Source organism: Tamandua tetradactyla, chromosome 13, assembly GCF_023851605.1.
Source record: "Tamandua tetradactyla isolate mTamTet1 chromosome 13, mTamTet1.pri, whole genome shotgun sequence".
NCBI lineage: Eukaryota > Metazoa > Chordata > Mammalia > Pilosa > Myrmecophagidae > Tamandua > Tamandua tetradactyla.
In genome coordinates, this window is record NC_135339.1 from 46,320,923 (window position 1) to 46,339,455 (window position 18,533).

The 18,533-nt window shown below is 38.8% G+C and overlaps 1 protein-coding gene across 2 annotated transcripts in view; it reads right to left on the reverse strand.

The window, feature by feature from the left end:
* The window catches only part of ASAH2 (N-acylsphingosine amidohydrolase 2), a 141,574-nt gene that overhangs the window by 57,152 nt on the left and 65,889 nt on the right, over window positions 1–18,533 (reverse strand). For both annotated transcript variants that reach the window (XM_077125304.1, XM_077125303.1), the window contains 3 exons: window positions 17,160–17,287; window positions 15,948–16,025; window positions 699–819 (listed from right to left, as the gene is read on the reverse strand). In XM_077125304.1, coding sequence (XP_076981419.1) covers window positions 699–819; window positions 15,948–16,025; window positions 17,160–17,287 — 327 coding nt within the window. The remainder of the gene's footprint in view (window positions 1–698; window positions 820–15,947; window positions 16,026–17,159; window positions 17,288–18,533) is intronic.

Genomic DNA, 18,533 nt, shown 5'->3' on the forward strand with positions numbered 1-18,533 from the left:
GGGCTAATATCTTTGAATGGAACATTTAATCTGGTCAAGGGCCTGAGGCTTTCACAACCCCGATCATGTATTCTCCAACACTTGGGGCATGGAAGCTGGGGTCAAATAAAACTTGTTCCTCCTCTTACTCATCTGTCTGTAGTTATTAATTTATGCAGAGCCAAGGACTGGGCTCCTGACCTGCCATCTCTGATCCTGTTACTTGCTGACTTCAAAGTTGCAAGACTGATGGACTGAGGTTATCTCTGATTTAGGACCTCTTCTGGGAAAGTGGAACAGGGTCCATGAAGAGTAGAGTCTAGACCTGTGAAGACTCATCATCTATCCTCATTCAGGATTCCTGGACTATTAAAAAGGTGCTTAATACTTTTCACAGCTCTTGAAAACAAACACCAACACAGCTTATCAGATTTCCAGGCTGATCTAAAACCATTCTATACTGTACAAATCTTTATCTTGACCTTCCTCACCCAACTAATTGTAAGTTTATGAAGCTACATGGTATATGAAACAAAGTGCAAAAGGAAAAAAAAAGTTCCCCCTTAAGGAAATGATGAATTCTTTCAAACCAAGCATTTCAGTATGTGAAGTCCATGATGTCACTTTATTCTGGACATCTGAATCAACTATTCTGAACATTGCATACATTATGACACTCAGTGGATCAAAATGAAACTTTCAAGGACATAAATTCTCACGTGTCCAGGTAGGTGTCCTCTGTTTTTTTCTTGCTCAAAAAGGTAAGATGCATAACCCATATTATCACCATTTACGAGATGGTTACTGCTGTTCATGCTGACTGGGTGGATGGCAAACCAGCTGTCGAGAAGCAAGAAGCCCTAAATTAATCAAGAGAACCAGAGACCTGGGGCCAAAAGCAATACTGGTGCTTACTTTCCTTCAAAAGGAAAAGAAACTTTTAAATGAAAGACATTCTACATTTAGGTTCTTTCATTGTTAATTGGTTTAAATTACAAACAATGCACTCAAGAAGTCTGATCATTTATTTAAATTAAAAATACACAACTCATTTTCATGAATAGTTCATCATCGTCATCTTCAACTGACAGGCCAGATTAATTGTACAAACGTGGATCTTTTCCTCCAAGACGGGTACCCACACAGTAATTTCTCAAATCATTCCAAACCAATTCAATAAACATTTTACTGGGAGTCTGCTGTGTGCAGAACACTGAATAAATAGTGGTTTACTTTCAGACACTTGCCGACGAGAGAGATGTGAGCAAATGGCTTTAATACAGTGTGAAAGATGTTATAAAGAAATCATTACAGTGTTTGGAGACCACGGATGAGGCAGCAATTAATTCGAAGGGCATTTCAGGGATAGGGAACAATGGAATAAATGCACAGAGGCATGAAAGAGGATGTTATACATAATTCATTATATCCTTATGCATAGTGATACCTCATTTAGGTGTAGAGCTATAAAGTTTACAAACTAATTTCACATCTGTTACCTTATTTGAACCTCATCACAACCCAGGGTGATAGGCTGCTATACCTGCCCTCTCCATAGAGTGGCCCACTTGCCACAGGGGGCCAAGATTCAAATCTGGGTTTTGCAACTTATTGTCCAGTATCCTTTGTAGAATCAAACCTCCACACAAAGTGAAAGAGAAAATATTAAAGAATGGAAGACAGTGAAGCAGATTAATCAGAATGCTCCATAAAAGAATTATGCCAGTGCATAAAGCTTCAGAGTAATATAGGACTTTTCAAAAATATCTTCTGTTGATTAAATTATTTCATGAAACTTTTTTAGATATTTCAGTTTACCTTCCTACCTAAGTAAAACAGTGTTCCATAAAACTTAACGTTTATTTAAAGACTAAGGAAGTTTTAGGACTTCAAGGTCATCATTCCATGGTTCAGTTCTCTTTGCACAGTAGATGTAAATGTAGTCACAAGTGACCAGTTCAAAGCCCACAGGGACTGGGCAGTAACATAAATGAGGTAACATAATTGAATTAAACTGGTTGGCACAATAGGGAGGATCGTGGACTGTGGAGAGGTGGAGGCACTTGCATGGTCTAAAGACCACCCCTCTACTCAGGTCCAGCCAAATGTTGCCTTATAAGAGTATTGGCCTATTGCTGCCAGATCTTGCAATTTTTTTTTTAAAAGAAGACACAAATCTAGGCTTTTATGAAGAAAAAAATCCTGATTTTAAAATGCTGAATTTGGTTTTTTCAACAAATAAATATCAAGGGAAAAAAAAAGGGTGACTGTTACAAATTAATAGACTTAAGACACAGAGTCAAAAATGCAATGTGTTGGACTTTGGATTCTGATTCAGACAAGCCAACTGCAAAAAAAGACTGTATGATACAGTAAGGGAAGATTGAACACAGACTGGGTTTTAGACCATATTGAGGAATTATTTTTAATTTTGTTAGTTATGATAATGATTGTGGCTATATTATTTTAAAAAAAGAAATCTCTATTTGGTAGAGATACATGCTGAAATATGTATGGGTGAAATGATGTGATATCTAGGGTTTGCTTTAAAATATTCCACCAAAACAAACAGAAAAGGAAGGGGGAGAAAAGGAGGAAACAAAATGACAGAATATTGCTAATGTTGAAGCTGAATGAGAGTTACATGGAGATTCATTATACTAATCACTCTAAACTGGTATTTATTTAAAATTTCCATGCTAGTTTTTTGTTTGCTTAGGTAGGTGTGCCAGTTTGAAAGGATTATATACCCTAGAAAAGCCATGCTTTAATCCTGATCCATCTTGTGGTGGCAGCTGTTTCTTTTAATCCCTATTCAATACTATAGGCTGGAAACTTGATTCGATTATCTCCAAGGAGTTGTGGGGATTAACCTTGGATTAGAGGGAGATGTGACTCCACCCATTCCAGGTGGGTCTTGATTAGTTCAATGGAATCCTTTAAAAGAGGAAGCATTTTAGAGAGAGTCACAAGATCCATAACAGTCATGAGAACCACAAGAGCTCACACATGAAAGAAGAAGCCCGGAGAGAAAGCTAGCGGACATTGCCATGTTCACCCTGTGTCTTTCCAGTTGAGAGAGAAACCCTGAACTTCATTGGCCTTTCTTGAGTGAAAGTAACCTCTTGTTGGTGCCTTAATTTGGACATTTTTTTAGACTTGGTTTAATTGGGACATTTTCACGGTCTTAGAACTGTAAACTTGCAACTTAATAAATTCCCCCCTTTAAAAGCCATTCTGTTCCTGGCATGTCGCATTCTAGCAGCTAGCAAACTAGAACCGTTAGCATCCATTTTTTTGTTTTGTTTTGTTTTTTAAATTTTTTATTTATTAATTTAAAAAAATTAACATCATTTCATTCTACATATACAATCAGCAATTCTCAATATCATCACGTAGTTGCATATTCATCATTTCTTAGAACATTTGCATTGATTTAGAAAAAGTAATAAAAAGACAACAGAAAAAGAAATAAAACGATAACAGAAAAAAAAGATTATACATACTATACCCCTTACCCCTCATTTTCATTTATCACTAGCATTTCAAACTAAATTCATTTTAACATTTGTTCCCCCTATTATTTATTTTTATTCCATGTGTTCTACTCGTTTGTTGACAAGGTAGATATGAGGAGCATCAGTCACAAAGTTTTCACAATCACACAGTCACATTGTGAAAGCTATATCATTGTTCAATCATCATCAAAAAACATGGCCACTGGAACACAGCTCTACATTTTCAGGCAGTTCCATCCAGCCTCTCCACTACATCTTGAACAACAAGTTGATATCTACTTAATGCGTAAGAATAACCTCCAGTATAACCTCTTGACTCTGTTTGGAATCTCTCAGCCATTGACACTTTGTCTCATTTCACTCTTTCCCCTTTTGGTCGAGAAGTTTCTCTCAATCCCTTGATGTTAATTCTCAACTCATTCTAGGGTTTTTCTCAACCCCTTGATACTGAGTCTCAGAACATTCCAGGATCTCGGTCCCACATTGCCAGGAAGGTCCACACACGTAGGAGTCATGTCCCATGTAGAGAGTGCTTGTCATGTTGGCTGGAGAGAGAGTCCACATCTGAGCAACAAAAGAGGCTCTCTTGGGGGTGATTCTTAGGCCTATATTTTAAGTAGACTTGACCTATCCTTTATGGGGTTAAGTTTCATATGAACAAACCCCAAGACTGGGGGCTCAGCCTATAGCTTTGGTTGTCCACACTGCTTGTGAGAATATCAAGAATTCAACTTGGGGAAGTTGAATTTCTCCCCACTCTCACCATTCCCTGAAGGGGGCTTGCAAATACTTTTCCAGTCACTGATCAAATCACTCTGGGATTCATCGGGGCATCACTCTGGACAAACCAACAAAATCTCATGTCCTACCTGAGATTCCAAGTACTTATGGCGTTCAATCAAACTATCTACATAAGTTATATTAGGAAATGCACTAGTCAAAATAAAAATTTTTTACCAAATAAACATTTTTTGCTGTAGTCTCACACGTAAGGTGACATTTTAAAATATTAATTACCATCTATTTTCAGCACCCTGCAATAATGACATTCCTTTGTTCTTCCTCATGCAAAAACATTTTTAAAATTTGTACATTGTACATTTCACTATTATTGTACACTCTAGGCATTCCTAGATTATACCATCTCAATCTTTAACATCTATCTTTCTTTCAGATTTCATTTATGTCCCCAGCCCTCCTCCCACTATCATTCTCACATGCAGCTTCATTCAGTCAGCATCCATTCTGAATTTTTAAAAGCACAGTATCAGGCCAAATCATCACTCTATAGGCTGAATTCAATCCTGAGAAGCCTATTTGCCACTGTGCAAAGGTATAGAGTTTAGACTGAAGACGTTCTAAGTTCATCCCCTAGAAATTACTTCAAGGCTTATATATTTAAGAAAACCATTGTATTAATTTATTTTTTGTGGTTTCTTTCTCTCCTAAAACTTAAGTACCAGAGGAAACTCTAATCAACTAATATTTTCAAGTTAATTGGACTCTGCTCTCTGGGAGTTTCACTCTATCTAGATTGGAAGGAGAGTAGGGTAGTGGCATGGCAGTTCCATAGCCTCCAACCAAACTACTTCTGTCTGATATGAACGACACTGAATTCAGCCAGCATCACTGCAATTCCTCTAGTGCAAAGGAAACCCACAGAACAATCCCATCAACATCGACTATTTTTTAACTCTTATTAGCCACATACTTTACACACACAACCTCAATTTATTCTCACAAAAACCCTTTGAGGCAGGTACTATCATTATCCCCATTTCACAGCTAAGGAAACTCAGTTTCAGAGTAACCCAACCAAGACCACGCTGATCAGGGTCACCCAGTCACAATTAAGAAGCAGGTTCTTCAGACTGTCAAGTCCATGTTCTCCTCCACTAGGGGATACTAGCTCTTTCCCTCTGTTCATTCACTAGCTCATTCAGCATACATTCAGTTACTTCGACCCTGTGCCAGGCACTGGGGACACGAGATAGATGAGGCATCATCTTGTCCTGGAAGAATGCTTCACGGAGGATGTGACGTTTGAGCAGCTCTTAGAAGACAAGTAGGAACTTGGAAAAGGAAACACTGAAGAAAAGGCATTCTTGGCAGAGGATGTAAGATAAGAGGAAAAGATTCAGAGATGTGAAGGAGTACAGTGTGTTCAGAGAATAGATAGGGAGGCCAAAGCAGAATGGATATGGGCAGGGAAAGATGGCATTGTTCCTTTAATTCAATCAGCATAAATTTATCGGTAGACGAGTGGGTGCTTGGTTTTGTGTTAAAGCCAAGAAATATAGAGAAGAATCAGATGAGTTTTCTGTCATCAAGGAACTTACAATTAGCCATGATAATATCGGAGAAGAAAGCAAATGCTAGGAATTTTTATCTACTAATTAGACTGCAGTCATGAATTCTTATTTCATTTATTTTAGGCCTTAGTAAATAAATTGAACTTTTCCCCTACAAATTTGAAATAATAAATATTCAAAAATGTCATTTGAATTTCAAACAAGGAAGGTGTTGCATTTTCTTCCTCTGTCCTATGAAATATCTGCTATTAAAATATCAGCCATGTCACAGAACCAAAGTACTATGGTAATATATGGATATTTATAAAGATATACAGGAAGATGAACATTCAAATTTTTAAAGGCTGTGCTTATAATTTATCTTATCGGGTCAAAAAATACTCATCAAAGCAAAGTTCAAAAGAGAGAAAAAAATTTTAGGTAGTTTCCAAAGAAGAAGTTAGAGGGCATACATAATAGGGATAAATATGTGACTGATAATAAACCTTTTTAAATAATGATTTTGTCACAATTAAGAAGGGAAATAGGAAGCAGGGCTCTGCTGGAATCCCCATGAGGTAATCAAGAGTACTGGGGGAAGTCAAAAGATTTGGCATCTTATCCTTGTTTGCAGCAAAGTTAAATTTTCTGGATCTCTGTTTCCCAAGATTATAAAATAATATATTTTTACTATGCTTTGTGAATCAATAAACAACATATTAATAAAGAAGATTATTATTTAGTGATCCTATGTAAGTGAGGCATTAGAAGCAGATCTCTGGGGCCTCTTTCAATTCAGACACTGCATGCTTCCTACTCCGAAACAAAAAAGAAAAGTGAAATGCAAAATTGAACTCCTTAAATATTTTAAAACCGTAGCAAACCCCTAGCACATTCCCCTCTCTCAGGGCGGGGCCATCAGGTCCAGCATGAAGGTAGTGACCTGCACAAAGGTAGCTGACAAAGGGGGTCAGCCCAGGCCCTGCTCAGCTCACCAAGCTAGCTGCCTCAGTCAGGCCAGAGAATGGGCTGCCTTTGTGCACCTTGCACTAAGGCCCTATGTGCTAGATGCATCTCTCTCCAACCCAAATATCTATCAACAGGGAAACAGAACATTGTACATACAACCAAAAATAGTGTCAGGAGTATTCATAGTACCAGAGGGAATACGTCTGGTGGCTAAGAATACCAGCTCTGGAGCCAGACCTACCTGGGTTTGACTCCTACCTCCCCTACTTACTAGTTTTGAGATCTTGAGGAAGTTGCTCAGCCTTTATGAGCCTTGGAGTTCCTATCTGTAAAAGGAGGATAATTAGAGTATCTGCCTGTGGTAGATTGAATTCTATACCCCAGAAGAAAAAAACAAAACATGTTTTTAATCAAAATCCACTCTTGTGGGTGTGAACCCATTGGACATAATATTGTGAATATGTTTGTTTTTTTTTTAAATTTAGGTGTGGACAATGGAATCAGGTTGTCTTTAATCTGGATTAGTGGAGTCCTTTATATTCAGAATTAAATTCAGACAGAAAGAGAGAGAAAGCCATGGGAATAAGCCAGAAGTCAATGGAAACCGGAAGAGAAGGGAGAAGCCATTGTCACATGCCTGACCATGTGACAAGAAGGCCAAGGAACCCCAAAGAACTCTAGCAGCCAGTCCCTGGGTGCCATGGTATTCACGGGGAGAGCCATTTCCTTACCAATACCTTGATTTTGAATCTGTCCTACACTTAAAACCATGAGTCAATAAATTCCCATTGATTAAGCCAGCCCATTGTATGGTATTTGTTTTTAGTAGCTGGGAAAATAAGACACTGCCTCACAACATTTGCTGACAACTAAAGGACATGGAAGGGGCTCAGCAGAGAGCCTGGCTTATACTAAGAACGGACGAGGTAGTCATTATGATGATATTGATGATGGTGGTGGTTATGATGTTGAGGAGGAGGGAAAAAGGGATATAAAGCTCTCAGTAGAACTATATATAGGACTGGTCTGAAACTGTTATGTACCCCCAGAAAGTCATATTCTTCTAACCCATTCCTGTGGGTGCAGACCCATTGTGGTTGGGACCTTTTGATTAGGCTGTTTCCATAGACAAGGGACCCACCCAATTCATGGTGGGTCTTAAGCCTCTTTACTGCATTCTTCTGTGAGAGAATAAAAAGACAGTAAAAGCTGAGAGAGCTGAGAGACATTTAGAGAGAGAAAGAAAATGCCCCAGGAGAAGTCAGAAGTTCCCATAGGAGATGAGAGAGCCATTTTGAAATCAGAACTCAGAGAGAAGAAGGACCAGCAGAGGCTGCCGTGTGCCTTCCCACGTGACAGAGGAACCCCAGAGGCCGTCAGCCTTTCTGCAGTGAAGGTATACTATTGTTGGTGCCTTAATTTGGACATTTCTATGGACTTAGAATTGTAACTTGTAACTTAATAAATGCCCTTTATAAAAGCCAATCCATTTCTGGTATATTGCATTCCAACAACTTTAGCAAACTAAAACAGTGATTTATAAGATTAATTCAACGTTAAAATATATGTTATATGTGTGTTGAAGACATTCAAATCATATAGGCACAAAATGATTAAATAAGAATACCATGCCCTCTTGTGGCAGAGACTTGAGTGTTCACAAAATGCCCCTGTGTGCTCTTTTATTTCCCAGTTCCACTTGCAGAGGGAGGCATGTGAATACTTCCAGACAATAAAATGTGTCCAGAGGACCACTATATCTTCACTAGATTTTGTATGAGTACGAAATAAGTCTTTAACTTGTAAGACACTGGAAGTTCGCCTTCTGTCTATTGCACTTACATGGCATTAATTACCCTGATATTCATCCTAATTAATTATTACCCTGACACACCTCTTTTTCACTTCCCCACAGTCCTCCTCAGCCTACCTCACAGCAAACTGCTTAATAGAGGAGAGCAAAGGGTATTTCATAGTGCTGTACTAGAAGGGTTTGGGGTCTGTGACTTTACACAAAGGACAACCTGAATTTTAAACAGGGAGAATACAGACTAGGCTTATCAGATTAAAGAAAAACATTGAGCTGCAGCACAGAGGAGACATTCTGGAGTTACAGATAAACCTGGTATCCAGCATACTTAAGAATCTTTTTGCCATATCTGCTCTAAAGAAAAGACATATATTCTCAATGAATCCTTCTATTATCTTCACATTCCTAGATGAAAATCCTCTCTAGATAATGTATTAAAGGAACATTTGTTTGGGTGGATTCCAGAAAGTTACTACAATAAAAATTCTTGTGTCCTAAATGGTATGATTAAGCGATCAATAAAAAAGAAAACAACAATAAATGGTCAATAAGGGTATTTTATTGTTGTTGTTAATTCAAGAATAGGAATTCAAGAAATTCAGAGGAAAACAACAGTTGACTTGGCTTTTTGTCTACTTGGCAACAATTATAAAGCATCATAATACTCAGATTGTCAAGCACCATCATAACCCTTCCAGGGGTTCATTTGACAATTTATAGGCGAAGTCTAAAAATATAAGTATTCTCTTTAGTTCAGCAATTCCACTTCTAGGAATTTACCTTAAGGAAATTTTTGGCAAATATACAAGTTCAGGAATGATTATCACAGTGTATTTTACGATAGGAAAAAACTGTAAGCAACCTAAATGTCAAGTTGGATGTATTATATATGCATATAATGGTATGGTATATAACAATTTAAAAGGGTAATTTAAAAATTCTAACTGGCACTGACAGATATTCGTAAGGTGTTGCTAAGAGGAAGAAAAGTTTCTGAACTGTATATACAATGAAATATTTAAAATATTTTTAAATAAACAAATTTATAAACATACTGAAGATAAAGGCTAAAAGGCGGTAACAATGTTTAATAGAAGTTATCTTTGAGTATCAAGACTGCAAAAGATATTTTTAATCATTTTTTTCTGCTCACTGTGGAAAATTTAGAAAATATATAAGCAAAAGGAAGATTTAAAAATCACTTGATAGTCTCAACACATAGAGATAACATTGTTAACATTTTTTTATAGTGAGTTAAAATTTCTCATGTCTGTAGGTGAAAAGAAATACCCCTTAAAAGAATGACTTTTAAGTTAATCTTATTTCTTATTGCATAGGGAAACAAACAGAAGAAAATGCTACTGGATATTAACTGTGATTGACTTTGGGTACTTTAACTTTTTTTTTATTTTAATGCAATTTTATCACACTATATTCATACACCATAATGGTACCATAACTTTGAATGAATTTTTCTCCCTGTCTACTTTTCTATGTTTTTCAAGCTTTCCATGGTGAGCATATATTATCTTCATCTTGAAAAAAAGTTGGAAAAATTATAATCTCCAAGATCTGTTCAGGTTAAGAACTTGACAGAAATCCAATAATCAAGTAAGTCTAATGTCTTCTGCCTGTTGTGACAACAGGTTTAAAGGCTTTGGTTTCGAAATTTATACAGTTTAAATTACTCTGACATGATGTTTCTTTATTATCAGTCAACTAACATCACACTTGTCATTAAAAAGCCCTTACTAAGGGCGGGCCACAGTGGTTCAGCAGGCAGACGTCTCGCCTGCCATGCTGGAGACCCGGGTTCGATTCCCAGTGCCTGCCCATGTTAAAAAAAAAAGCCCTTATTAAGTAGCTCCGCTTTACATGGGGTTGGGCCAGACACAGGGTGAACACACACTACACATCCACGGTCTACACAACGCTGGAAAGGAACAACACACATAAACAGATAGGAAGTCAGAGCCGGAAGACAGCATCAAGCTTCAGGACAACATGGAAGGGGAATAATGGGAAAGAGAAGTTCAGTGAAAGATGTAGAGCAGGACTTCATAAACCAGTTAATGCTAATGGAGAAGTTATTTATGAAGACAAGGAAGAGGTGAGATGGAGAAAAGAGAAGAGGTCAAGAATGGTTTGGTGAGGGGCTGTCATGAAGGTTGCATCATTTGCTATTTGAGGGGCATTAAGTGGACTTGGAGGAGAGTAAAGAGGGTAGAATAGAGAGCCACAGAGAATAGAGGTGCAGATATTACAATTCCAGAAGTCACAGTAATAGATGGCAGAGAATATTTATACCCTCATTGAGTTCTATAAGTCAATATCATTCAAATAAATTACTGTTGTTACATAAATCGGATTTCTCTGCTTGTACACAAAATTATTCAAAGCTGACCAAATCACTGCTTCTGTTGATTTAAAAACTGAACCTGTAAGGGGTGCCCCTATAGAACTCTTTTCTGTAAGAATAAAAGGAATTGCAATGTATAAAACAGAAAGCAATAGAGCTATCATACAAACATCTGTTCAAACCTTCCTTATAGCTCCAACAAATAGGAAAACCATGTCCTACCAAATCCTAGAGGCTGACAGGTGGAGAAAAAGAAGAGAGTCCATGCCACTCCTGCAAATTCCAGGAAGAAAACTCTCCTGAGGCAAAGAAGGGAAGAAAAACAAGCCAGAGCCAGTCCTGTGGAAGCATGCTTGGGGAAATGGGCCAGTCTCCCAGCTACCAACCCAGAGCTGTTTCACAAGGTTGGCTGACTGTCTGAGAAACAGCTCAGCCACAGACTGAGCTGCCATTTGGATTATCTGTCCTTGTGACTTTTTTTTTTTTTTTTTTTGGTAGGGATATTTGAAATCTTTGTTTTGTATTCTCCCTTCATACTTTCTTCATACACATGGTGTCTTAATACACCAGGATTTCTCAAGATGCCCCTTCCTCTCACACTGGATGACAGTTCAAGGTGCCTTCCAGAGTCCCCCCCAAAGTGAATTTTGAAAATGCCAATCAGATTATATTCTCATTCAGAATATCCCAAACATGTCCCCTACTTCTGCAGAAAATTTATTCCATGTTTTTGAGTAACGTAGTATCAGGCAAGAAGATGGAAATATTTTCCTTACACAGAGAGAACAACTGGAGCAAATAGTGGCCTCATCACTGTAGAGGACTAAATGGTTTATGAAAGTTTCACACACATAATTTTATTTCATTTCCCAAGCTGCCACCCTTCCTAATCCTTAGAGGATTCCCACCCCCTAGCCCAAACTTAAAACACTTTAATGATTTTCCATTTTCCTTGGTATAAAGACCAAAATCTTTACTATGACCACCAACAGAGCTCTACCTCTAGCTTACCTCACAACACCCTCTCTCACTGCTCTCCCCTCCGGCCACAGGGCCCTTTTCAGTTCCTCAAAATGGGCCACTTGATTGCTGCACATGTTAAATGGTCTTTTCTGTCCTCTGTTTTCCCAGTTAATTCCTATTCTTCCTACAGATCTCAGTTTCACTGGAAAAGGGAAAGGAAGACTTTCCCAACCTCCCTGATAGGACAAATCCCTCTAATATATGATTCCACAGCTCTACACACTTTACTTTCTTAACACTTAACCCAACTGTAGTTATACATGTATTTGCATGATTATTTGAAAGTCTTCTGTCCCCACCAGTAGACTGTAACTTCTGTAATGCTAGCAACTACATTTACTTTTGTTCACCTGTGCATCCTAGTATCAGTTCACTGCATGAGACATGTATTCCACAAATAAGTGAAAGAATAAATAATAGTACCTGTGTGGAGAGAAGGTATTACATCTACATTCAAGAAATGTGGAAATCGGGTCTCAGCGAGATCTAAGGAACACAAAGACAAGTATTCTGATTGCAAAGCCTGAAACTATCATTCCAGGGACTGGGAAGTATTGTGTGGACACAGTAGGTACCTGGAGCAGACTTACTGAATGTAGGAATGAATACAGCAATGAAAGTAGGAAGGAATGAATTCTGAATTTCAATACAATTTTCTGTACAAAGGGGATAGTGCTGACTTTACTATAAACTATCCCTGTTATATTGGGCAGGTGTTCTAGTTTGCTAGCAGTCAGAATGCAATATACCAGAAATGGCATGGCTTTTAAAAAGGGGAATTTAATAAGTTGCTAGTTTACAGTTCTAAGGCCAAGAAGATGTCCCAATTAATACAAGTCTATAGAAATGTCCAATCTAAGGCATCCAGGGAAAGATACCTTGGTTCAAGAAGGCCAATGAAGTTCAGGGTCTCTCTCTCAAGTGAGAAGGCACATGGCAAACAGGGCCAGGGTTTCTCTCCCATCTGGATGTAGCAAACACAGCTTCATCTGCTAGCTTTCTCTCCTGGCTTTCTTTCATGAAGCTTCCCGGTAGGCATTTCTTTCTTCATTTCCAAAGGTCACTGCCTGATGGACTCTCTGCTTCTTGTGGCTATGCCATTCTGCTCTCTCAGAATCTCTCTGATTCTCCAAAACGTTCCTTCTTTTATAGACTCCAGAAACTAATCAAGATCCACCCAAATGGATGGAGACATGTCATCACCTAATCCAGCTTAACAATCACTCTTGATTAAACCACATCTCCAGGGAGATAATGTAATTGCAGTTTCAAACATACAATGCTGACTAGGGATTAGAAGAAGTGCTGTCTTTACAAAATGGGATTAGGATTAAACCATGGCTTTTCTAGGGTATGTCCATCATTTCAAACCAGCATAGCAGGTCACATCACCTTGCTAGGCCTTGTTTCCTCAGCTGAAGGTTGACCTAGATGATCTCCATCCTCTGCAATTTTGAGCTCCTGTGCTTCCAAACTCTCCACACCTTGGGATTCTGCCAACAGCAGGCACCTAGATGTGTGGTTGAGTTACTCAGGAGACCAAATTTGGCTTTATGTTTTTTATCATTTTTAATGTATTCACGAGCAATTATGAACTCCTCACTATGCAACAAGAGGCAATTGCAGGAGCAATTACACCAAGGATAACATATGGCAGCTATAGAAACAATGGAAAGTGATTGCAGGGCATTATGCACAGCAGATAGAAAAGCATTGCTATAACCTTGACAACTGATCTTGGGACATCCAGATATATGATATAGGTTATATGCAAGGGGGCAAAGAACATCTGGCCACGAAAATAACATTTTTAAACTCTCTGTTTCTCAATTAGATAATTGAGAAACTACAAAATGAGAGAGAGAATCATGAATGATCTCAGTCATTAAGCCAAATAGAATCTATAGGGGAAAAGTCATCTTCTCTAAAAAATTTTGGATAGTCAGTCTAACTTTTCATAAATGTAGGCTCTTATCTTGACTTCTCCTGATCATAATCCCCTCTAAAGTGCTCCCCAATCTACAGCTAGCTTACCTTTCCAGATTGATCTCTCACCTACTCCCTGACCTGGCCATACTTTCTCCTCACTATTCACTCTTCTTCATGATTCCATGAGAAACCCCATGGCTCTGTCAAGGTCCAGTTCAAATGCCATTTTTCTTTGAAGCCTTCACCAGGCTCCCAGGCAGAATGTAGTACGATCTCCTCCAAAATTCCAATAGCATTTATTTAAGCCCACATGATAGCACTGATGGCCTTCTGACTTATGTTAGGTTTCTTGTCTATCTATCCATCTCTCAAGCTCCTGCCTCCAGCCATGTCACTCATCCTAAGCACTTTGAGGACAGGGACCATAGCTTATTCATCAGAACATGCCCAAAGCACACAGTTGAATGCCTGACATATTAAATTATGTCCATTAAATTGAATGCCAACTAATTTATCTAATGAGCTAACAATAAATGAATGTATTGTGATGAAAGAATGAGCTCTATTATGTCAGCCCATATAACAAAGTGAATTTTAACAGGGAGTTTTCAGTCATCCCACTTTAAACCCAAAGAAATAACTCCCATGCTAAGAATTTCAAGCATTCTGTTATGTCAGTAGTGAAGTTATTTGGAAGAGGATGAATTTTATTTTATTCCTTACCTTTTAGATAAAACTATTTCAAGTCTTAGTATATTCACAGAGCTAGAGTTTTGCATGTGCTAGACAATTTAACTGTAAGTAACCCCTAGGAGGTATTAATATTCCTATTTTCAAGTAAGATCACTGAGGTCTACATAGATCCCCAGGTCACATGTTTCCCCAGGCCACAGGTTTGGTAAGTAACAGGGCTGAGATATGAACCCAAGTCCAGCTGATCCAAATCCTGAACTCCTTACCACCAGGCTGTCTCCTTCCTAGTTAAAGGGTAAACCCTGGTACCTGAACTGTGAATCGTAGACTTTAACACTTTTCTTCATGCCTTTGTTACTTTTAATTCACTGTTAATTTTACTCACAAAGAATCTCTCACTCAGATATTCATAATCTGCCTGGTCCACCCCTCATCACCTTAACTAACACCTACATTTTTAAAGACTCACTCTATCCCATAGTTTTAGAGATAAGAAAACTGAGACACATAACAGTTATATAACTTGCCCAAAATCACAGAGCTAATAAGGATGAGATCCCCGAGTTGAACCCAAGCCAGTTGACTCTAGCACCCAAGCACTACTGTTCATTTCCTTACTTCATGTTGAGGAATGCCTGCACCATTTTTAAGTCCACAGGACAAGGTGGAGCCAGTTCTTTTATATAAGAACTCACGTCCAGTCAATTCCCAAATCAGTCTGATTCCACAGACCAAAATCACATATGATTGTGCATGCCCTTTTTCCAGAGCAAACAAAATCTACCTGTTTTCTTACATGATGTCACTGCCAGAGAAAGTGCCACAGTCTGTGCTAAACCATAATTTCACCCTAACTGCTTCCTCGAGGTGGTCTCAGTTCTGCTTTTCCCAGTAATTGGCATCGTCCTACAATAGACTTAATCCTTTGAGGGAAATGCAGGTAAAGGATCCCAAATCCATAATCACCTGCTGCCTATGTGGTCAGATTATTTCCTCCATTTTACCGAGAGGTAACTGTCCACCGACTTCACTCAGCACACAGCTCTTCACCCAGAAACAACTGCAAACATTTACCAAACCTTTATATGACGTGCCTGATGCTGGGCTGAGGCCGTTACCCACCTGGATCCCTCCTTGGGTCATGGTCATAGTAACCTCATTTTAAGATGAGTAGTTAAACCCTCGGAGGCTGGGAACCTTGTCCAAGTGCACATGGCTGGGTCCTGGAGGGGTGGAGCCTAGACTCTGAACCACTCAACTTGTCCTCAGCATCTGCTGGTACCATTTTATTCTCTTCCCCTCCCCCACCTCTTGCCCTTGGAATTAAGGAAATTTTCCTGACAGAGGCTAAATAAAATACAAAGGTAATACAGTACCTGATAAGGCCCAGGTCGTCTCCATTCAAATCTACCATCTTCAAGACTACCATTTCCTTATCTGTATTTGAAGAATATCTAGTCAGCAAGGCAAAGAAACTGAGTCAGCTCCATGTTAAGGCCTGGCCTACATGTATGACAAATGGTAGAATCTGACACAGAAATAGAAACAAAATACTTTCCAGTGAGACGCTCTGACAAGCAATAGTCCTAAACTGAATCCCGTACCTCATTCTTCAGCTGAGGAAACAGTGTACAGCTGTTACCAAAGTTAAGGGCACTAAGTCAGCAATTAGAGCTGAAATATATTCTTATACAATAGATGGGATACCGAATAACATGTATATATTTCTGACAAAAAGGATTTGTCTTTGAAATGTCTATTCACATATCATATTGTAATGGAGTCTCAAAAAAAAAATAGCAAGGCATATGCAAAACCAAAAGCATTCACAACTCAGAAACTTAAAGCATTCTTTTATATCCCTTTAAGAGAAATCAGACACTTTCTAAAAATCAACGCCTATGAAAGTTACCAAAAAGCTATGCAGAAAAATGCAAACCGTCAAGTGCTCAAGTTGAAACTGATATTATTTTATACTGCCATAGTAGCCAAATACTTCTATCACAAACTTGGTTCATGGCTTTAAACACGCGAACACACACACACACACACACACACACACACACACACACAAAGTAATCATCTCCCTCAGTTGCTCCATTCAATTGTGTTGGCTTAATTTCTTGCTCTTTTTCAGTCTCTATGTTCATATTTCTCTCTCTAGCTACATCTTCCTGAATTAAGAAGATTTCTTCTAGATAATATGTAATAAAAAAAAGAACTATTCATTAATTTAACAAATACATCTCATGTACATTATCTCTATTTTACAAATGAAGAAACTGAGAGTCAGTAAGTTAAGACACGTAGATCATTAAAAGCCACACAGGTAGGAGGTGGTAAAGCGAAGACCAGGCTATGCCTGGTGTCTAAGCCTGGGGCCATTGTCTCTCACAGCCTCACTCATGTGTGTTCCTACATTCATCTTTCTGAGATTGTCTTAGTTTATAAACCTATTTTTTAAGTATTTTAACTTTAATACTATCCTAGAATCCCACCATACTCATCAAGTAACAATCCTATACTTGAATAGTATTGCTGTGACCTCAAAGAAATGCAATGACTTCATTTTGATAATCCCTCCTTACCTTGCTCTCTCTGACTCCGGATTCTGCAGGTAAGAATAAGGGCTTCGGTTGATCTGTACACCATCCACATTTCCTTTATTGATAAAGATTTTGCCTGGTTTCATATTTGCATGTGCTATCTCAATGCTCTGAAGGTTAAAAAATATATATATTTGTACATTTAGAAATCCTGGTGGGGTAATGACTTGGTCAAGATAGACAGAAGAGGCCTGTGGCAGACAATTTCCTCTTCTCCAGCCTGGACCCACTGTACATTGAAAGGCAGGAGAGCCCATGGATGGGATCATCCTGGAGGCAACAGAAATGGCCTTCAGACTGAGAGAGAAGAACTGCTGGGCACAGGAGAGTCCTGTGCTGAGTCACACCCAAACCAGCCAAAAGCTGCGCCTCCTGTACTCTCTGGACTGCTGTGCAGCTGGGGTAAGGGCTGAGCCAGACACAATGTGTCATTTCAGATATCCGAAATGGGAGATGTGGCTCCTATGAGACTGGCACAAGATGGGTTAACCTATATGTGTCCTCACCTCCCTACCCTCTCCATCCCACCACTCTCTGCTGAAAGCAGTGTTTTACAAACATTTTTGGCTGAGAATCACAGTAGGAGACACATTTCCATCATAATTTAAAACACAGGAACATCTGCATACTAAAATAGAAGTTTCACAAAGCAAACTAAACTCTTATTAGGTATCACGCACTCTTTTTTGCAATGTATTTTATTATACTTCTTTTTTTTTCTAATGCTTAATGCAACCCAGAAAATTGACTTCATAAGTCATTGATAGAGTGCTAGTCATGGTTTGGAAAACACTGCCATAAAGTGATTTCTGTCCTTGCCAGCAGGATCTCTGGCATTTGGGGATGTGTCGATGAGAAAAAGGAGAAAGAAACTACACCTGGAAGGCAAAGGAATGAAAAAAAAAAAGCTATGAGCAAGGATCCTAAGCAAGAGATCAACAAGCTAGAAGATGGAGGGGAGACCTCAAAGCTATACACAGCAGGGATGGGGGAGGAGTGTGAGGAATTTGGTAGGAGCACGCTGGAGGTCTGCCCTGCTGAGGAGGTTGTGAGTTTATAAAGTGTATCCCCTTTTATGCTCTTTGGGAAAGGCAAGATAAGATTGGAATTATTTGTAATTACTTTTGATTCCTTGTTGGGTCTCCTTTCACATGACTTTGTGCAAAGATGAGGCCAGGTAGGACCCTACAAGTTAGAAGGGTTTCACACAAAATGTTTCCTGTCTCTTTAGGTGACAACTTGAGGCTTATTGCCGTAGAACCCTCCTCACCACTCAGTCGGTCCCGCAGCACTAACAGCCCCAGCGCAGAAACAGAAGCAGGAAAGGAGGTCAGGAAGGGGTAAGAGTGTAAGGCT